The sequence below is a fragment of the Aotus nancymaae genome, unplaced genomic scaffold (assembly GCF_030222135.1).
Source record: "Aotus nancymaae isolate 86718 unplaced genomic scaffold, 86718_ANA_hifiasm-v0.15.2.pri h1tg000021l, whole genome shotgun sequence".
In the NCBI taxonomy this organism is placed as follows: Eukaryota; Metazoa; Chordata; class Mammalia; order Primates; family Aotidae; genus Aotus; species Aotus nancymaae.
The window spans coordinates 4,412,918-4,435,510 of record NW_026988433.1 but is presented as its reverse complement, the minus strand read 5'-3'; the positions used below and the strand labels follow the sequence as shown (position 1 = coordinate 4,435,510).

The 22,593-nt window shown below is 44.4% G+C and overlaps 1 protein-coding gene across 1 annotated transcript in view; it reads right to left on the bottom strand.

The window, feature by feature from the left end:
- Nucleotides 1-202: 202 nt before the first annotated feature.
- The window catches only part of SLC15A4 (solute carrier family 15 member 4), a 31,573-nt gene continuing 9,182 nt past the window's right edge, over nucleotides 203-22,593 (bottom strand). The window contains exons 3-8 of the mRNA XM_021668939.2: nucleotides 18,272-18,440; nucleotides 17,719-17,796; nucleotides 17,028-17,196; nucleotides 7,951-8,106; nucleotides 6,511-6,669; nucleotides 203-1,339 (exon numbers count right to left, since the gene is read on the bottom strand). Coding sequence (XP_021524614.2) covers nucleotides 1,179-1,339; nucleotides 6,511-6,669; nucleotides 7,951-8,106; nucleotides 17,028-17,196; nucleotides 17,719-17,796; nucleotides 18,272-18,440 — 892 coding nt within the window. The 3' untranslated portion in view covers nucleotides 203-1,178. The remainder of the gene's footprint in view (nucleotides 1,340-6,510; nucleotides 6,670-7,950; nucleotides 8,107-17,027; nucleotides 17,197-17,718; nucleotides 17,797-18,271; nucleotides 18,441-22,593) is intronic.

The following is a 22,593-nucleotide window of genomic DNA, read 5'->3' as shown; positions in this document are numbered from 1 at the left end:
ATCAGCAGACGCCCTGGGACATCCCAGGGCTGTGCAGGAACGGGACATCCCAGGGCTGTGCAGGAACGCGCCTCCCCACCCCCTTCAGTTTCCGACTTGGGAAGCTCTGTGCCTTTCATACGACAGGTGATGAATCCTCACGACACTCATGTGCACACGCCAAACTAACAGCAACCGAGGACAAACCACACAAAAAACCAGCTCATGGATCACAAATTAGAGATGCTTTTTATAATACAGTTATGCGAAAAATACAGCAACAAATACAGAAAAATTATTAATGAACTTGGAAGCCCCAGATACATGTACAATAACAATACAAAAATGTGACCAAACAGCTCAAGTTCACATTTGACACATTCACTTGCTTTTAATTACACTACTTCTGTTCAAAAGAATGTTTTCCTTCCATACAACCATGATCAGTCTTTAGTCTCAATCGTACCAAAATAAAGCTATATGTAAGCACTGACTAGAGAAGGTGTGAAATACCCGTGAGTTGCTCTGTGGCTTGAGATAGGACACATGGTCTCAAATGACACCTACGCATGCCTTGTCTTAAAAAAGAAAAGTAATATTGATGGTTTAAAAAATAAGTACTTTTGGAAGCAGGAGATGAAATGTGTTTACTGCCAGCCTAAGTCAAAAAACATGGCAAGCTCAAGATTGTTCTTATGAAGGAAACCATAATGGCATTGATGCAAAATCCTTGCATCTGACTGTGCTTAAAAAAAAAAAAAATCCTCACTTTCCTCAATGTAAGTAACAGCTGATTATTTTTTACAGTGAGATCATATGGCTATGGGAAGCAGGCGACACTATTTAAGAAACTGGGATGCCAACTAATATTTGTAGTTTCCCAAGACTTTGCAATCTCCACTTGTGGGTTTTTGTAAAAAAGGGAACCCAGCTACAGAATTCACAGAGACCTTGAATGACAAACAACATACTCGAAATCTGCAGCTCTCCTCCCGGAGGGCCCGGCGTGCCAGGAGACAGGCTGCAGTAAGGCACTTACCTAGCTCCTTTGGATAGAAGGAAAGAAGTCAATCCAGGCAACATGCAAGTTTCAGTGAAGTCAGACATTTTATGGGAATTTAAAGTCTTGCCTGTTCTCAGTGCACCCCTGTCAGTTACTGACATGTCAGCCTCAGAAACCGCACACAGCCTCAGAAGGGTCAGGCCCTCCCGCCGCCGGGCACGCCATTGGCTCTTGATCGCTGATGGTCTCGCTGATGGTCGTATTTCACAGAAACGATGAGGAAAAGCAGGAGAGTAGCTCCTTGAATAGCAGCCAGAAGAAAAAAGTAATAGTTCAAATAGCAGCCGTTGATATTACCTGGAAAAAACAAAAGGAGAGCCACAGGTAAGCTGCACTGCTACAGATGTTTTTAAAGACTTTACTATTTAATCTGGTTCCTACTAAGCTTTAATTGGAGTCATAAAAAAAGAAATGAATGTTGTCTCTGTAGTCCAAGATACACAAGTATCTTGCTTTCAGAACCAATGGAGAAGCTCCCTGAATTGGATATGTCTCCAGCGGGGGCTCCGGAGGTGGCTCTCTGCAGCCCCCCACCTGCCCAGCAACCTATCCCTCTCTTCTGCGAGGTAAAAGGAGTAGGTTCCCTGAGGAAATTGGAGGAAAGGAAACTCCCCAGGACTCAGGAAAATCCCTGCGTCGTATGCAGAGACACACGAGGTGGTGAAGGGGACAGTGTCGATGCAGAGTGTGCCGTAAGGCAGGCGGCGAGCCTGCAAACCAGGAGCAAGCGGAAACCTGCCAAGCCAGCCTCCGGTGACTGCTAGTCCCCCACGCCAGAACATCTGGGCCAAGTGCAGATATTACCTGCCTGTGCTCTTGCCACCAGAACAAGTGTTAGCAGGTCTGGGGTGGTTTCCTTCCTGCCTTCCCTCAGGCCGTGTTCTACCCCTCAACTATGTCAAGGGAACTTCCTCCACTTACAGTTATGACTGGCCTGCTACTGTATTTCTGAGGAAGGCAGACATGAAGATAACAAGAGAGCACCTGACTATCTCCTTATCGAATCCTGAGGTGAACATCTCTGTAACTTGGCTACAGAACCTGTGTGCTTTTTCACATTGCAGATCGCACTACGACACAGCCTGAGCATCGTGAATTCTGGAGTCACTACCTGGGTCACTGACAGGAAACAACACCCCCAACGCACCAGGGCCGACAGCTGGGCAGTGTATTCCATGGATCAAAGCAAGAGATGAGCTGGTTTCTCAATGTGTCTTAAATATGTCCAGGTTTTAGCTTCCTCAAACTGACACACAGCAGATGCCTCTGCATACTTAAATACAAAGAGTTAGCATACACTGAATACCCAACTCAGTCTCAGGCACTACTGAGGCATTTTACACGCAATGTTTGCATCCCTAGCAGGATGGACGGTGCAGAGGCTCAGGTCATGGGTCATGCAGCTCAAGAGATAGGGCTCAAATCCGGGCCTCTGAGATCTCTGTATTCAGTTTCCTCATCCGTAAAATGAGGAAAGCACTGAGGAGCAGCAGTTCAGAAAAAGCGCTCAAGAGGGAGCCTGGACACGGTGAGGGTGCCAGCAGCACGTGCCACGGTCATAATCCCCCTATCACAAGGTCTGGAACTGTCCACTCTGCAAACTGGCACTCTCCATCAGTGAGCAGTTTAGCAAGCACCAGCTAACATCACCACTGAATGCTGAGACACGGGAAGGATGTGTGTGCAGAAAACGGAAGGACATTGACTCGTCATGACTGATCATCCAGGACGCGTCCAGGCCAGTCCGCACATCGCCCTGTGCTCTCCACCATGGCTGCTGCCGCCACCACGGCTGTCCCTGCCCCTGCACCGCGTGCACCACCTACCGCTGGCTGCAAAGCACTGCTGCACATTTCTGCACGACAAGGTCACAGGTGCACGTGGCCAGCAATGTCACGAGGGAAGCGAGTGCTTTGGAATCAAGTTGCTCCATTTTCTGCTCGTCTTCAAAAGCACTTTCTCATTTGTTTATTTTAAAAAGTGAGACTTTCTTTCCAAAGATCTTTTTAAAGTTGGGTTGTTCTGACACTTCCTTTTTCTGTCTGAACATTTAACATATGTGCAACAGGGCATTTATCAAATAAACACAATACAATGCACGTCTGGGCCAGGCACAGTGGCTCACATCTATAATTCCAGTACTTTGGGAGGTAGAGGCAGGTGGATCACCTGAGGCAGGCATTGAAGACCAGCCTGCCCAACGTGGTGAAATTCCATCTCTACTAAAAACACACACAAAAGCTGGGCGTGGTGGCGGACGCCTGTAATCCTAGCTACTCGGGAGGCTGAGGCAGGAGAATCGCTGGAACCTGGGAGGCGGAGGTTGCGGTGAGCCAAGATCGCGCCACTGCACTCCAGCCTGGCCAACGAAGATGAAAACCCTCCTTCTCAAAAAAAAAAAAAAAAACCCACAAACATCTGTATAGTAAGGTATCACATTTTTAAGAAAGCCCATTCACACCAATTACAGAAGATAATAATTTCCTGTGTCTATTGATTTGGAAAGAGAGCTGCTAACACCCTAAATTCTACCAGACTAAAGTTTTATTTCTTTCAACAGATGTTTTACAATATTTAGTCCTTATCACTTGCCAGGCTCTGTCCTGGGTACTCAGTGGCAATGCAAGCCCCAGCTTCCTGGAGCCTGGCACTGGCTGTCACTGGTATCCCAACATCGGCATTTGATGCTACCAGGATGAGATTGTCATCAAAATATCAATGACATCATTTTATGTTCCTATTTTGAAAGAGAGTCTCCCCAAATGTAACAGTTACTGAAAACTTTCCAAGCTAAAGCTGGCAGGCCACATGAACTGAAGGCTGTGCTGCCCTGTGGAAGCAGTGATGCAGTCGGAGCCAGAGCAGTGGTGGGGTCTGAGCAGGGTCTGAGCCAGAGCAGTGGCGGGGTCTGAGCAGGGTCTGAGTGGGAGCGGTGGCGTGGTCCGCTGGTGCGGCCGCAGTCAGCAGGCAGACACACACCACGCACCGTCTGTCTTAGGGTGGCATTACACAGGGTATTTGGACACACCTATGTCAAAACCTCCTGTGCATTCCTGGGCCTCTTCACAGGCAGAAGGATAATGACATAGGAAGATGGCAAACACTGGGGTTTTTGACAACTGACAAGAGACTCTTGGGCCCCGGAAGAATGAGCACATCTGTTCCCCTGGGTCACACAGGGGAACATGCAGGACAGGTATTTATAACAGCCCCACACTGCTAACATCCGGGCGCTCAGTGACAGCGGCACGGATAAATGAAGGAGGGGTACTCAGAAGCACAGGGGAGATGCTCAGACTTGCTGGGCAAAAGCAGACCGCCACAGCCCAGCACAGGGCAGGCAGGGTAACCTGTGGAGGCAGATGCTGAACAGTGCGGGTTTACCTTGGGTGGGCAGGGGGCCAGTAAACTAAGGAGAGACCCAAGGAGGGCTTCCAAAACATCCTCCATTTAGATCTAGACTGCAAACAGCAAGCTGCATGCTTCAGATTTGAGACCTCTACCATGGTATGCATGTTCTCCTCAGTTTAAATAACACCAATAAAAGGAGCCTGCTGGGAGGGAGGCCTCAGAAACAATGTAACAAAACTCTGGGGACTCTCCCTTCATGGTCCTGTGACTTTACAGAAAGCTATTTCCTGTGTCAACCACGAGATGCTGAGGCAAGGACGGGGACCAGGGTGGCACAGACACCCCTGGAACCTGGCCTGAGGGCTGCTGCTCTTTCCAAGAGCACACAAATTCTCAGAGAATGCTGAGGAATGGGCTTCCTGTGGATTTGCCACGTCACAGCCTTTATTTCTCCACCCAGGACACCAAGGGCTGCTCGACAGATGAGCTCCAACTCTCCTTACTGGTGTGAACCCAGGAGGCTGCCACGCAGCCCAGGGCTCACCTAGGGGCTGCTGGAAACACGCCTCCTTCATGAGACACTTCCTGTCCTTGCAAACAACAGACAGACCCCAGCCCACCCCAGCACACTCGCCCTGAGTGCACCAACGCAGGAGAGTCCACAAACCACCTGTCAGACAGAACTGATGAATGAAGATAAACTCTGAGATGTGAAATTAAATTAAGAATGAGGATTAAATGACTGGAAAGCAACATGACAAAAACAAGCCAATCCTTTATGACACATTTAAAGACAAAAACCAAGAAACAGAATCTTTGTCTTCAGAGCTATGGACTTGGGTCTTGATTTGAAGGAAGTCTGTCCCATGTACCACAAGAGGTCCCGTGACACTCAGAACCCATGAGAACCCTCAGACCTCCCTGTGCAACTGGATATTACTCCTGGGGCTGTTCATCTTCAGGAGAAGAAATTCTATTTCAAAGGCAATCTACTTTATTACTTTTTTGTTGAGACGGAGCTTTGCTCTTGTTGCCCAGGCTGGAGTGCAATGGCGCGATCTTGGCTCAGTGCAACCTCTGCCTCCCTGGTTCAAGTGATTCTCCTGCATCACCCAAATCCACTTGCCCTCTTCTGAGCAAGCAGCCCTCAGCTGGCCATGGAGGTGGCGCCCACAGCCAGAAAACACTGGTGACAACTGTCCACGGCACACTGGTGGCTTCGAGTTTGGGCCTTACATTAGGACTCCACAGGCCTATACTAGTGGAAGGACTCTGGGAATTCTGCAATTTCAGTAGAAAAATTCCTAAATGTTCATCAGATTCTCAAGGGGATTTGTAACCTAAAAGTGGCTACATATAACCAGACCAGAGCAAATGCCACAAGATTATACAAGAAAATGTGACAAGGTTGTTTTCATAGCTGAAATATTTTTACAAAGGAAAAGAAAAAAGCAACGTTCACTTGCTGGGTCCATTTACAAGCAATCGTAAACCTGGAGAAAGCAAAACTGATTTTTTATGAGTGGCTCTGTTCACCACTCAAGATGCCATCTACTGGTATTAATTGTAAAAACCCATTATGATTGATCATAAGTAATGTTTATTTCTAAAAGTAACTTACTATGTATCCTTGTCTTTTTCATATCAGAAAAGGTACTGTTAGGAAAAGGCAAAAGTACACCGCCAACTTAGGTGGCGGTGAGCTGAGATCGCGCCACTGCACTCCAGCCTGGGCAACAAGAGTGAAACTCTGTCTCAAAAAAATGAGAAAGGGAAGCCTGTGGTGCAGGTCCTGCTGCCTCATGAAGATGTGCTGGATGGGGGTGGCGAAGGCACTGCGCAGTCCAGGACATTCCCATAAGAAGCAGTGGGCGCAGCAGCTGCTCGCTAAGCTGTGGCCGGGCAGGCCTGGCCCCTGGGATGAGCAGAGAGATTTGCTTATCTCTTGAAAACTGTTCCTGATGCAGGTAAACCGCAGTGCAGTGAAAGGAGTGTGTACAGGCAGCTCGGGGCAGGCCCATCCACGTGAAAACACCTCTGCTCACTCAACCGTCCCTTCAGTCCCCACGCCTCCCCTCATTGGCTCTTTTCAAAAGGGACAGGATGCTGGCTCTTACCAAAGTCTGTGTGGCTGCTCATCCACCCGATGGCTTTGATGGATACTAGTGCCAGCAGTCCAGAACCCACGAATGACCCAACGCCAGAGAAGAAAAAGAACAAGCCCATTATGGCACTCTGCATGGACTTGGGGGCAGCTGAGTACGCAAACTCCAGGCCTGAGGAAAGAAGAGCGAGGGTCGTTTTTGTTAAAGGAGCATTGGAACACACGGCATCAACACTTTCGCCTAACATGACAAAGGAAGCATGGGGTCTCCTAGGGACTGAGTCCTGCAGACAGGCACAGCTTCTTTCCTACTAGGAGGACAATGCTTACTGGCCATCAAGAAATCAGTGGTGACAGGCCAGCTGTCATTCTCCTAGCCATTGGGACAATTCCTAACACATTTAATGAGCAGAAAGTTAAACTCCTTGCTCTCAAGCTTAAAGGTGTGATTTGTTGGCTCTTAGACTTTTGTGTTCCTTAAAGAGATTAAAGAAAAAATTGTCCTATATTGTCAAGGAATGGAGCTTGAGAACAACTTGAAAACAAGTACATACACTAAATGGGAAAATCTACATAAGGATTCTATTTCAAAGGCAATCTACTTTATTATTTATTTTTTGCTGGGACAGAGTTTTGCTCTTGTTGCCCAGGCTGGAGTGCAATGGCATGATCTTGGCTCACTGCAACCTCTGCCTCCTGGTTCAAGCAATTCTCCTGCCTCAGCCTCCCAAGTAGCTGGGATTACAGGTGTGAGTACAAAGGCAATATACTTTAAAATTATTTCAGCAAGCCCATCTATAAATTTATGATAACTAGACATGGATATGTGCAGTGTGTTCTAAACAGAAGTCCATTCCATTGTGATTTATTCCCTTTACAAATCCATTAGCCAATTCTGCCTAAGTTTTCTCAAGTGAAAACCACCCCGACTACTGCCCACACATCCACCCACCTTTGCATGTAACTCATCTTTTCCTGTCTCACTCTCAGCAGCTAGACAGATCTGTCCAGAATACACTTGTTCAACCACTATAGGATCTCACTAACAGGGAAAGGGAGGCCTGTGAGAACATGTTTCTAAAACTTAGATCTGCTTCCTTATGTGCATCTAAATGAAGTGCACTGAGAGCTGTGAGCTCAGCCCAGCCACCACAGCAGCACGGCTGAGGGCTCTGCTGGGAACTATCCAACCAGACTGCTTTCTTTTCTCTGTCCCGTGGCACTGATAGAGTAGTTAACAAACTTTCATGAAAATATTTTGTGATACTGTTTTTACACCAAGAAAGGAGAACCTCAGCACACGTGTTAGTATTTACTTACCAATTCATATTCTAAACCACACTCTGCCAAAAACTACAGAAGTGCCGTGCTGTTCTTATCTCGACACACTCCAACAATACAGTAAGAACGCCAGAGCGCTCACGCGTGTGCCGCCGACACTGAAGGTCCTCACCTGCGATACTTGCAAAGATCTCACTGATCCCAATCAGCACGTACTGCGGCACCTGCCACCACAGCGGCAGATCGGCAGCATGGTAGACGACGTTGCCGATGGTCTGATTAATGGTTTTCTCTTTAACAAGGTTCAGCCTCTTACTTTCCAAAATTCCTAGAATTCAAAAGTAGGTTAGTGTAATATTCATTTATTAACATTTACAGTTAATCTGAAAAACTGATGTTTGCTACAAGACTTTGTAGCGAACCTGATTCTGATGCATGAAAGGACCATGTCTAATCACAGCTGCCCCCAGGGCTAAGGGGCTCCCAGCCTTCAGTCTCCTAAGTAGGCTGAGTGAAGGTCGTATCAAAGCACACCTACTTTGCTTCAGCTTTTTATACCATCTTACATAAAATCAGAGGTTCAATGTGTTTTATTTAGTAGTCAAATATCTGGATTGCTCACTCATACCTGTTTTGTCTCTTGCAAAGGGGAGGAGGAGAAAGTTAAACAGTCCAACTGCAGAATGAATAGCAGTGCTATTTCCCCTAACAGCAGGTAATGTTGAGATGTTTTCCCAACCACAGTGATAGATCTAAGGTGATCCACTGATTTATTATTATAACAACAAATGATGATGATGATATTGCTGTCCCTGCATAGGGGAGGTTAATCTTTGCCACAAAGTAAGCTGACTTCACAAATCTACCTCTGCTCTCAGCAGCACTGAGATCTCACTGCAGGTCCAGGCTAAGTTACTGGTCACCTACCAAGTATAACAGAAAGACATGAGGAAAGCATGTGCCGAAGCTGCTACTTTATAAACAAAATCAACTAATGAAAATAAAGTGTAAAAGCATCTGTTTGCCGGTCCACGTCCTTAAAGATATCACTAAGTTTTATTTTATAAAAAATACTTTTATTGCAAATTAGGCCACAGACCCATATTTAAAGCATATGTAAAGACATCTTTATTTTAAAACATGAGTATGAAGAAAGGCAAAGTTCTGGTCAGAGGGCAATGGAATGAAAATATTTAAAATGTCCCATCTAAAACCTGAGCATGAGAAAGGACTGAGCTCTAATTCACAGGGAGATGAGAAGATAAACTCTGGACTTTCCACCTCGAATCTCAACTGAAATGCCAAACAAAGGGAAAACATTCCCAAGGATGAAGGTAGCGAGACCTTCGAGCCAACCCACAGCTTACTTCCATCAGAAAACCTGTAGCCCCACCCTGGAAGAGCATCAAGGGAAACCCAGTACTTCCACCCCACCCTCCACTGGAGAAACATAAACGCAGACCCAGGCAAGGAGAGCAAACTATTTAGAGCTTTCAGTTGCTCCAGAAAGGGGCATCTGAGGGCATCTTAATCAGGCAAGGCTGCAGTGACTGTCCTCAAATGACACCCTTCCTCACCGACAGGGCAGCTGACAGCAACCACAGCTCTGTGCTCCTAGGCCTGGCATCAGTGCCCTCAAATGCCAAGGATGAACTGTGCAGCAATGGCTTCCCCTGGACACCCAAGGTCCCCAGCTCCCACCTGCTCCCTGGGACCATAGCTGACTGTACTGGTACCCAGCCCTTGGATGGGAACAGAACCAATGCAACTCAAGCAGAAATTCAGGTGTATTCTGGAAATAAACACGAAAGCCGAATACCACGTTTCTCCTTCACAGGGAAGGAGAGCCTCAGGGCGACATTTGTCAGGGGGGTGTGACAAGGGAAGGCTACTCACGGGGACAATAAGTAGATTTCATCCTCTGAATGGGAAGGATACTACTACTGCTATTGGCATAGTTCTAGCAGAAAACTTACCTTATTATTCAAGAAAACACAGACTCTGAAGACTAAGGATGAAAAGGTAACAAAGAAATTAAGGGGATGTTGGCTTAAGAGAGACACAAATGATAAGATCAAGAATTAGGAGAAGAGGAAATGAGAAAACAAGTAAGTCTAATTATTGGTGCGGCTGTTAGAGAGAGGAGCAGCGGCAGAAGCACGTGCACAGCCAACGCTGCGGAAACCAGGATCAGGACAGGAGCCCCCCCACCCCGCCGCCCCTGTCACCAGCGAGGTGGAGAGGCAGAGCCATGGGGAAAGTGACTCTGCCTGGGAACAACTGAGGGTCCTGGAGAGACTGGGGCAGGCTGAAAAGCAGCAGGGTTCAAGCTGAGTGACCATGATGTGGCAAGGGGGCACCCAATAAAAATAAGCCTGTGATGCAACACTGGGATAATCAGCACAACAGTCGGGATAAATGAGCCAAATCCTTCAGATGAAAGTCATCCACCTCTACCAGCTGAAACAACAGAAACAAAACTGAACATAACGGTTAAGACACAGAACTAAAATGTAATATAACCCAAAGATTATAAATAAAGGAGAGGACAGGCCAGGATGTCTCAGACAAACAATCAAAAAGGGAAGAGGTGGCCGGGCGTGGTGACTCACGCCTGTAATCCCAGCACTTTGGGAGGCTGAGGTGGGTGGATCAGGAGATCAGGACCAGCCTGGCCAACATGGCGACCCTCATCTCTACTAAAAATACAAAAATTAGCCGGGCCCTGCAATCCCAGCTACTCAGGAGGCTGAGGCAGAACTGCTTGAACTCAGGACGTTGCAGTGAGCTGAGATTGCACCACTGCACTCCAGTCTGGGCAACAAGAGCAAGACTCCATCTCAAAAAAAACAAAAAAGGGAAGAGGTGACAATAAAAAATACCAAGAAGAGAGAAAAAGAATAAAAAAACAAAGTAACCAATAAGTGCCATGTACGAATTGTTCCCTGTGTGATGAGCCACCTTTGTTGACTGATTGTAATACAGACAGCACCTAATTTATTATTCACAATAAGCCGGAAGAGAAATAACGCAAGCTCCTTTGGAGATGAAGAAAATGACATTCTGAGACAATTCACAGAGCTGAGGCTGGGCTTCACACTTGACTCTCAACAATGCCACATCTGCAACCTTCCATCCCAAGGGCTATTTCACTGTGGATGACACACAGAATCGAGAGAAAATACAAATCATGATCTTTAATGTTAATTAAAATACCATCAAGCTGCTAGGATCTCACAGGAATACACTTCTTTTCGTCCTTGTCAGAACAAGTAGACAAAAACATTACGGCTTTATTTGGCATAAAAGTCACAAACTACAGACACGACTAGAAACCCAGGCCCCAGACGGACTTCATGACGAATAATTCTTGAGGCCTATGACACGCCAGGGACACCTCGGCAATCAGACAGACGTCAATATCGGGGCCGTCATGGAGCTCCGTTCTGAGAAGCTTATGTTTCAAGCCCACATGATGTTTTACAAAGTGTTTGGACAGGAACTGCTGTGCCTTCCTATTCACCACAGACCCACTGTCTTATTCTTGGACATGCACTCACCCACATGGCCTTCAGGCCCATTGCCGGTACTGGAGTTTAAGACCCCTGCAGTAAAGGATCTAATTAATATCACCGGTAGTATTGTAATGCATGAGTCATCCTATTCACCTACAACATTTTTAGAGAGTGATATTTGGTCATAGAGGAAGCCTTGAAATCCCCAATGCAGGAATTATAAAAGCCATAATAATCTCTCCCGATTCAACAAAATTTGTCATCATTAACAAAAGTATAAACCAAAATATCACTATTTTAAAAAATTTTCTGAAATTACTCTTGGATCAAAAAGAAAATTAAAACCACAGTTTCAATAGTCACAGAAAATAAGAGAACATTAAAACAAATCAAAGCATATGAGAACTGACCAAAGCAATAATAACAAGCAAATTCGTAGCATTAAAATTATCTTTTCATTATTAAACAGGAAAGAATAAGTGAATGAAATTAACTCAATAAATGAAAAAAAGGAAAACACAAAAAACCCCCAAAGTAATGGAAATTAAAACCTTTTTTTTTTTTTTTTTTTTTTGAGACAGAGTCTCACTCTATTGGCCAGGCTAGAGTGGTGCAAGGGCACAATCTCGGCTGACTGCAACCTCCACCTCCTGGGTTCCAGCAGTTCTTCAGCCTCAGCCTCCCAAGTAGCTAGGATTACAGGCATACACCACCAAGCCCAACTAATTTTTGTATTTTTAGAAGATCTGGGCTTTCGACACATTGGCCAGGCTGGTCTCAACCGTTTCACCGGCCTCAGACTCAATATCTTAATTCTTCAATTAGAAAACAGCAAACTGGGCTGGGCATGGTGGCTCGTGGCTGTAATCCCAGCACTTTGGGAGGCTGAGGTGGGCAGATCACCTGAGGTCAGGAGTTCATGATAAATGGGCAATAATAAACTTTAAACTTAACTGTGAGCTACTAGTGGCAGTCCCATTAAAATCAAAGATGAGACTAACACTGACTCAAAAAGAGAAAGGGAGAGAAAATTATTACAAAGACAGATAAGAAAACTATATTATTTGAAGACAAAGAGTGGCCATTTGAAAATAGTTCACTGAAACTCATGGAATTTTATAAAATCCCACCTATGAGTAACCAAAAATACATAAAAGAGCCATAGACTTAACATAAAAGATAGAGAACCTAAAGAAATGTATAAAACGTTGCAAGATTCCATACATAAAATTACAGAAATTTTTTTTTTAAAAAAAAGACGGAGTCTCACTCTGTCGCCCAGGCTGGAGTGCAATGGTGCGATCTTGGCTCACTGCAACCTCCACCTCCTGGGTTTAAGCAATTCTCGTGCCTCAGCATCCCAAGTAGCTGGGATTAAAGGCACATACCACCATGCCTGGCTAATTTTTGTATTTTCAATAGAGATGAAGTTTCAACATGTTGGCCAGGCTGGTCTTGAACTCCTGATCTCAGGTGATCCACCAATCTTGGTCTCCCAAGGGAAAATTTTTTAAATGGGAAAAATATACATAAGCTAAGACATAAAAATTTAAAATCCTTAAACAATCATGATCTATTATATAACAACACAAATAGAAAACCTGTTAGAAAAATGGGAACACGAACTGTACACAGAATATAACCATGTACAGTTATATTCTGTGGGGATCCAGTTGGACCATGACCCACCTGAGATGATAAGAGTTTGAGAAATTTTGGGAAAGAATCTTAAACATCACTAATAACATACATTAAAACAATAATATGCCATTTTTCAACCCTTCAACTAAGAAAAGATTAACAGAAAAAAAAAATGAGTACTGGCAAGGATGCTAGGAAACGAGAATTCTACACACTAACTACACTTCGCCCCACCACTCTCACATCCAGTAGGTGACACTCAGCAAACAGTAGGACAAGTGCATATATGCTTATGTATAAGGGTGACAACATAGTCTTGTTTGAAATAAGAATAAACTGGAATCAAACATCCTAAGTAAGAAGAATGCTGTTTTGTTGTTTTTTTGTTGTTGTTGTTTGAGACGGAGTCTCGCTCTGTCACCAGGCTGGAGTGCAGTGGCACAATCTCAGCTCACTGCAACCTCTGCCTCCTGGGTTCCAGCGATTCTCCTGCCTCAGACTCCCGAGTAGCTGGGACTACAGGCATGCACCACCACACCCAGCTGATTTTTGTATTTTTAGTAGAGACGGGGTTTTACTTCGTTGGCCAGGATGGTCTCGATCTCTTGACCTTGTGATCCACCCGCCTCGGCCTCCCAAAATGCTGGGATTACAGGCGTGAGCCACCACATGCAGCCTAAAAGTGCTGATTTTTAAAACTGATATAACATTCAAAAACAAAATATGGTGTAGTTATTAGAGAGCACAATTTAAATGTAATAACTAATGATATGGGAAAACGGTAAGCATTCAGTAAACAAAAACAGGTGATAAACTGAGAGGAGTTTGTTCCATTCCTGTTTTAAAGTAAGTAATTTGGCCATACCCAGAAAATGTTCTAGGAAGATACAAAACGAGCTGCAGTGGTCACCTCTGGATGGTGGGATCATGGATGAACCTAAGCCTCCGTTTGTATCTATTTTTAATGACCATAAGTTGACCGTGTAACTTTTTAAAACTTGCTATAGATGAGTGGTTTTCAACTCTTTTCTAATGAAAGCTATAACCTTTTTCCCTGAGAAAGGTCCTCAGTTGATTCTGCCTCAATTTCAGGATGTCCATCCATGCTCTGAAGCCCAGGATTGACTCCTGCCTAGCGCCTAGCAACAGTTGTGGTTAACACAGTCCCCACGACACAGAAAATGGGGAAGAGCAGATGACCAGGTACAGTGATTCAGGTGGATCACCCACCCACCTGCGACGATGGAAGGGCCTGCTACCTTCCCGCAAGACAGTTCAGCCACATGCACCACAGGCCTTAATGTGATCCAATGACTACACTTCTTGGGATTTAAGAAGGTAAGTAAAAACATTTCACTGTAACGATTACTCAAACAGTGCAAACTAGAATCCAAAACAGCCGACAACGAAGGAACGCAGCTCAGTGTCTCACATGAAAGAATATTAACGATACACTGTTTTTCATAAGCAGGTTACAGAGGACAGTATAAACATAAGTCATACATCATGTACTTTTATAATTTCCCACGCATTTACACAATGTTATTAGAGGATTTCCTTGGGTGGTGGAATCTTGAGTGTTTCCAACTGTGTCCGCGTGTGCGTATGTGTAGTTTACGGCTCACAGGCTTTTGGTCCTCTTCTTGCCATTAATAACTTCTATTACACTTTCATAGCTTTCTTACATTTGGTTTTTCTTAGGCTCTGATCAGCTTACACAATAGAATTCTGCTTTTGCAAAATCATAAAAGATGCATGTGCACAGACACAAACAAGACCAATGGCAAAATAACAGTAGTGAGCAGCTCTAAGGACACAGTGGCTCTTCATTCTCTCCCTCACGCTTCTAAGGTTTCCTCTTCTCCAATGAGCATCTTTTTACTCTTGTAATTTAAGAACATATACACAATGTTTTCAGGTGAAAAATTAAATCTAACAAATTAACATACTTTTTTTCTTAAGCTGAGCAGAAGAAGCTCCTTGGACCTGCCCAATGTGCATCTGAAGATGTTTAGAGAAAAAGTGGCCTCCGCCAGGCACGGCACTAAGTGGAAGACCGCGATGGATTATGGGTGTAGGTGGTTAAGCATTAAAATTTTAGTTTGCTAGGATGGCTTCAAGTCTCTACTCAAAGATTATTAACATCCTTACATAATACTCACTAGAGGTGGGAATGAAACCGCATCAAACATGGGCAGCTGTTTATATTAAATTTAATAAATTGTACTCATGTCAAATTATAAGATATATGTAACTTCCCAACTACTGATGGTTAAAGCTTCTTTCCAATATTGGGTTACTTGGCAAATAAATGCTTTTTAAGAACGCAAACGTGCTGTGTGTTTTCCACTTCTGTGTCACCAATTCAGAGGGTCTGGGGCTGCTGCGGTCACACTAGGTCAGAGCGCCTGCCTCCACACAGGCGCCAACACTCACTAAGAAGGCAAGCACGGGGCACAGGCCACTGACTCTGGTCAGTGAGCACTGGACTTGTTCTATTGTGTATTCTGCCAGCACTGTTTAAAGACAGAACGGATGGAGCGTGATGGGGAAATCTCATCAGTGACTCATCTGCCACTTGTTTCCTTCACAAGCGCAAACAGAAACCACCAGAAAGGCCTGCATGACTCTCAAGGCAGCCCACTGAAGCGATTCAGCCATTTATGAAACTGAAAGAGAGGATGTTAGGGAAGGAGCCCAAACCAAGTATCTGCTGGAAAAGCCTCTGGAGACCAAGGACATCTTCTTTCCCACAGGGAGGGAACGAGGACTCCCTTCCTTGGCATCAACCAGTGTAGTGACAGGGCACAGACACAGGGAGAGACAGACGTCTGAAGCCAAAGCTGGGCCTGCGCTTTGGGGAGGTAGGACAGACAGGCAGACAGTCTCCAGTGCAAAGACTGTTCCTGCAGACAGCCCATCGACGTGCGCACTCTGCTGACTGCAGCCTGCACCAAGAGCCCTGCAGTGATTCAGCTCTTCTCTGCCCATGCTTGTTTCCCCATGTGCCACAGCTCTGGGAGAGAAGCTGAATTATAAAGAAAGCACGCAGCAAAAACTTCATTCAGTCACGACCTCACTTTAATTAACTATGTGAACAAAAGAAAATGCAATCGTCTTCTAAAATGTCCCAGTCTCTAGAATAGAGATTTCTTAAGCCCAGGGACTAATTTCTTAAAATCTATTAAGTACTGTATCAATATGTTCAGTCTGGCAAAAGCAGATGAAGGCTGCTATGAAGGCAGCATTGTTTGAGAATATTAAATTCCATTTCAGCAGCGCTTAGCACTGAAGTCCTCATAACAGCAGATAATATATAGTTGATTCAAGAATATCAAGCTTTTCTTCTTATGTAACTAAGGTATTTTATCATTCAATAATTTTCAAATATTAATGAAGGAAGAACTCCAAAATAATTGAGAAAGTCAGCAATACCCAGCTTTATCAGCAAAAGATGAACAACTCATTTCAGAACATACAGATTATGAAAACAGAATGGAAACCCTTAACAGGATAACTCTCCTCATCAGAGTTTAGAGACTTTAGCATTCGTTCTTATCAAGTTGATTTGTAGGGGGAGGAGACGCTGCCCATGAGCCTATAACAATCTAGAAACATTTTTGTCGCCAGAAAAATGCATGCAGAATTTTACATAAAAAATTCAAAGGACTCACAGGCACCCTAACACTTGTTAATAAACCTAAGGCTGGTAATCAGAAGGTGCAATTCTCATCCTTGAGAATTATATAGTACCTTTAATTTATAAAAATTCATCTATTCAGCATTCAATAGTCTAATTCTAAATCAGGAGGTAGAGAACAAGCTTCCTGGAACTCAGTCCAAAAGTCACTTTTCAGAGAAATCCAATGGTTTCAGTACCAGAAGAAAAATGACATATCCTTAAGAAAATAATCTTAAACTTATTCTAAGGTTTAAAGTAAAGAATCAGTGGTGTACAATATCTGATACACATCCTCTTTTACAGACAGGCACCTCCTGAACAGCGTGAGGTGTGACTAGGTGTGAACACTATATTCTGAATCCACAACTGCCAAGCAGGCCTGAGGGGAAACCAAACAGAAACACTTCTTACCTGCAGCAAAGGCCGAGCACATGACAAAGAACATGCCCACAGCGATCCTCTTCAAGGAGGACGGGAGCAGGCCGTTCCTTCTCAAAATGGGATCGACCAGTTTGTCCTTCACAGGGATGAGCAGAAGGATGAGCACAGCATCAAACATGGTCAGCCAGGCTGCAGGGAGCTGCGGTGAAACACAGGAGGCGTTTAGTCCCCTGTAATACAGGTCATCGCCTGTCTTGAGAACAAACATCTCATGGGAGAAATGCATGTAAAGAACAATTCCCCTCCAAGTACAACCTCTTCAGGTTAGAGACCATGAAACGGGAAAAGATTTATTTCTAAATGAATCTGCATTTGCTTTTCTGTGCCTTGAGGGGAAAATAATCAGGTGAAAAATACTAAGTGACGTTTAACTGACCAACGTCAGTTGGTCAACCTAATCTAGTCAATGATACAACCAATGAAAAAATATTCTCTAAAATAAGTAAAAACTCTATTTCAGTAAATTAGATTGGTCAACCTAATCTAGTCAATGATACAACCAATGAAAAAATATTCTCTAAAATAAGTAAAAACTCTATTTCAGTAACAATGTTTTTTGTTTGTGCTGATGGCATTCATAAAACATTTACAGTTGGTAAAAGGAATCAATTTATTACATAAGCCCAAAATGACAATGTTCAGATCATTACATTGTTCTTACCGTGTGAGGAGTGGTTGTAATATTTGAAATTTCTGGAATCCTCAAATGAAGACTCTGTAAAACATATGTTGTCTGCATCTGGGTATAAAAAGCAGTATTATTACACGTGAACCACCTGTGCTGCTTTCAGACACTCTTAAGCATCCTGCCCCTCCCCTAAACTAGACTCTGAGATGCAACACAGCAGTGACTCCCAGGAACAGACAATGGCTTAAGTTTGAAAACAGACAAGTCAACCATCTGGTGATTGTAAAGTCCTCTGGAGATCGATTTTGAAAAAGAATGGCCAGTTATCCACAGGAGAAACTACATTAACAAGAGGGGCCTGGAAAACCAGAAGCATACCTGTTCTCAGCTTCTTTTTCAGAAAGGCTTTAAAAATATTTAAAGCAGTCAAAATGACTCCATAACTAAAAACAAAAATTCCAAGATTCCACAGACTCATGGAAAAAAAATCATCTAGTCCTAACTACTTTAAAAATGGCCAAAACAAGTGCTAGGGCAAGACTTCATAGGAAGATAAAGGAAATTGAACCTGTTTGTCACCACTCACTTGGAAATACACTGTCCAGTAAGGTATCAAAGCCAAGAAAACAGGGATAATCTTGACCAGAGCCTTCACATCTTCCACTTTCTCTTCTGTAAATGGCCCTCCATGAGACATCTTACATGAATCAAACAGACTTTGTTTAGAAGATTGCTGAAAGACTCCAATGCCTTCACTTTGGGAAATAAAATGAAGGAATTAGTTTTCTTCCCCTCCCAGCAATCAATTATTTGGTCACAAATTACGTTTGGAGGTAGGAAACCAGCTCACTGTATGGAATCTGCTTCAACTCATTCCATCACTCACTAAATGTACACACCAAACACAGCTACCTACTTCTAAATGTCACAGAATGGACTAAAACAGCTGACAAAGGGACTTTCTAGTCAAAGTACAATTGCGTGGCTGGAAGATCTGTGATGACAGTCTGAACCATGGCTGAGCTCAGCCCCAGCGCTGCTGCCAGCTCAGCTGTCTCTGAGTGCGGAGAGCCTGCAGCTCCACCTGACACTGGGAAGGACATCGGCCATGCCACTGGATAACACGTGAAAAAATGCACTGGATTGTGCCAATTTTTAATTAGCTAATTTATCAAATATCAAGACCTGACAGCCAACACCAATGCTGCTAATAAAACCCTGCTGGCTTAAAGACACTCTTAAGCATGGACTGAGGCGGGGTTCTATTCTCGGAGGAAAGCTGTCAGCTTTTGGCTTAAGGAACAGCTGAGGAGGAGGGCAGTGATGGTGGTGATGAGAGGAGGACGTCCCCAGCTCTGTTCCGAGAGCAGGAAACAGGAAGTGCCGAATGCACTGTGCCCTATGTGCTCCCTCATTAACAGTGCAGTGTTCAAACTCCTCAGGGTCCTACTGCACGGAGGAGGACACCTTGGCACAGAGAATGAGAAGGGTGCCCGAGGTATACGGCCAGGACTTGGACCCAGGTAGTCTTGGCTTTAGAGCCTGAGGCCCTGACCCCCACAGGACACCACTGTGCCTCCACTCCCTGCCACTGCCCTCACATCTGCCGGTCACAGCAGGAACATGGACCTGGCATTCCCAGCTCTTGTACTAGCAAGCTTTACTTACTCGCTCTGGGCCTGCTTCATTATTTAGAAAATGAACAGGCTCCACTAGAGAGCTCCACCTCTCTCCCAGTTCCAAAACACTCTAATGAGGAGTGGGCACCAAGGATCTCAGGGGTAAAATGGGAAAACAAAGTGTACACTATTCTCTAAAGCCAGAAGTACCAGGAGAGAGTTAAGTCCCATTAAGATTGCATTTAACTGTGGGAAGCCAGTAGAAATGGCACCTGTCCGCTTTCTAGTTTATTAACTCATGTCCTGTTTTACTATGGTGCCACTATTTTAAATTCTTTTATCTTATAAAGCCAACATTTTAAGTCTGGACATTCGGTGGGGGGAGGGGGGAAGAGCTGAAAACTATAATTTAACATTTTAGCCAAATTTTGGACAAGAAAACTAATTCGATCCAACAAATACTGATCAAGTACCTGCTGCGGGCCCTGCATTGCTCTACCTGGGAGCTGGGGACAAGGGAGCACATTTTTAAAGGAGAGGGCGCCTGTCCTGATGGTCTTAGTCTAGTGGGGGAAAATAATCAGAAACAAAAACACACAAAAGTGAAAATAAATTCCAAAGATATTATAAATACTCTCACCTGAAAACATTCTTAACTTCAAGTACTATTTTTTTTTCCAAAAAAGGAAATTAAAGTCTTTTTGTACCTAACACAGATACTATCAGTGATTTACCACATCATACTAAATATGTTTCACTAAAAACATTTAAATACCACATAACAAATCCATTTTCACACGAAGAATCATTCAGAAAAGTTATTGGTTATATTACTTTCACTTTACATCATTAAAGTATTTAAAAGTTGTCAAGTGAATATGCATCAGATGCTTTACCGGGTTATACATATTGTTAAGTGCACTATATGCAACATATAAGGGTCCAACATGAAGCCATGGTCACAAGTGACACCCAAACACCCACAAGAGCCCTCTGCTCCTCCCCACAAAAGTTTATGGGCTCCAGTTTCAGGACACCTGTACCCCCGAGTCTCTGTGAAGGCTGCATATAAATGTGTGTGTATTCTCCAGGAAGAGTCCACTGGTTCTCACAGGTTCTCAAATAAGTACGTATCTCAAAGTACGTACCTTCATTTCTCATTTAATATCAAGCACTGTATCATCTTCGAAACACAGATCCACCTAGATTGAAACTGAGATTGGGCCAGATGAAATGAAGCGTCATGACTGTAAAAGCGCCGTGTATGTCGTGCTTCCTCAGGCTTTGCATGCCCAGTTTCTTGCAGGCACCCTCATCACAGCGGTCGCCACTGACGGGGCCCTAATCATGTGCCTGGCATCCTGCTCAGGGTCTTGCACTCATCACTGTGCTCAGGCCTCACAACTGAGATGAATCCATCTCCACTGTACAAAAAGGAAAGCTGGGCTTGGCAAGATCAGTAACCTGCCCAAGGTCACAGAGCCAGTTCATACAAACAGCAGACTCTGAGAATTCCTCAGACCATCAAGCTAGCCCCCACTTTCTTCCCCTTATTTTTGCCCAAGAAGACTTTCAAAAACAATCCTCAGGGATTACTCAGGAAACAATCAGTTTCCTAAGTAAAAGTTGCCCCAAACCCTCTCCACACTGCCATTTGAGCATTAAAACCCAAATACATCCACCAAACAATGCTGTTCTCTTGCAGAAATGTCTACGGGGTACCACCCACACAGATACTGAAACTTTAAGGGTTTTTCCTGAAGAAGACTTCTAGGATCTGAAACACTGCTTCTGTCTAATCAAATAAATCCCTGGCAAAAGACTAGTGTCAGCTAAGATGGGGCTACTTTTTTATTTTTTTGAGATAAGGTCTCACTTTGCTGCCCAGGCTGGAGTGCACTGGTGCACAATCATGGCTCACTGCAGCCTTGACCTGACCTCCTGGGCTCAAATTATCCTTCCACCTCAGCCTCCTATACTTGAATTACTAAAAATTCTTTAGTGTCATCCCACCCTTTGCAGTGCTGAATTATGTGTCTGAAAGCCACAGTGACCACCGGCATTTCCAATAGGTCATTTAGACTGGTGAGATCTGCCAGAACTCCACACAGGGACAGCTGGAGAAATCAGAGATGTTCAGCCTGGAGCAAAGAAGTAGGCGCACAGGGCTATTTTGGTGTCGTTTCAATCTACCACATGGAAGGAATGTTAGACACATTCGCTATGGCTCCAAGCACATCAGCAAAACAAACACAGGCACGCTGCAGGGAGGCAGATGTGCGAGTGGGCCTGGAGAAGAACGCCCAGCAGCCAGTGCCATGCCACAGTGGGATGCACAGCTCAGAGACACAGGACGCTTCCTCCAATGGCTGAGTGACGGGCCAGCCACTGGGCATTTCTATGCTGATAAAACATTCCATGAGGGGGCTGACTACAAAAGGCCCCAGAGACTTCTCTGGAATGATGGAAATAATCTATGCCTTGACTGCACTGGTGCTTATACAACCTGAGTGAGTTTGTCATAATTCACAGAACTGTACAGCAATGAGGGGTAAATTTCACTACCTATAAATGATGCCTCAATAAAGAATAACACAAAAATTTCTGAGTTCTCTTCTTGGGCTTAAGGTCTGGACTTTTTTTATTAACTGGCATCTAACATTACCAAGCATGAGCCATAGTTAGCCAGTGACTTGGAGGGGCTCTGAGGACACAAGACTTTCAGCTTTAAAACCCCAGTTCAGGGGACTTTGGTGCTGACACTGGGTAAGTCCCCTGAGATCATCTGGTCACCCTCAGTGCATCTTGCATCCTGCGACTGTACCTTCCTGTCAGAGTTACAGACCTGACCGCTGTATGACTGAGCCCATGCCAACCTGATCAATTGCTGACCTTTAAGGAAGAGGCAGTGGCTTACTTTTTCAAGAGTAGAGACAGGTACTGACAGCATTAGCAACTGCTTAGTTTTTCATCCAAATGTATTTCAGAACCTTTTAAAATAAAAAGAAACGTCTCAAGCATGTTTTGTGTCTCCTCGATGCCCTCTGCAAATTTCTACCTTTATAATCTGACATTAAAGGAGCTTCCGTCTACGCTGGCAGTGAGAGGAAGTGCAACGTGTGGGTTAAAACATGAGCTCTGGAATCAGTCCACTGGCCTGTCTTTAAGATGGGGATAATAATATCGCATCCACCTCCTTGGGGAAATGCAAGGCTAGAGGACAGAAGACATGTAAACCACTCACCCAGGCCCAGCACACGGTAAGCACACAACAAACCTAAGCGAGGAT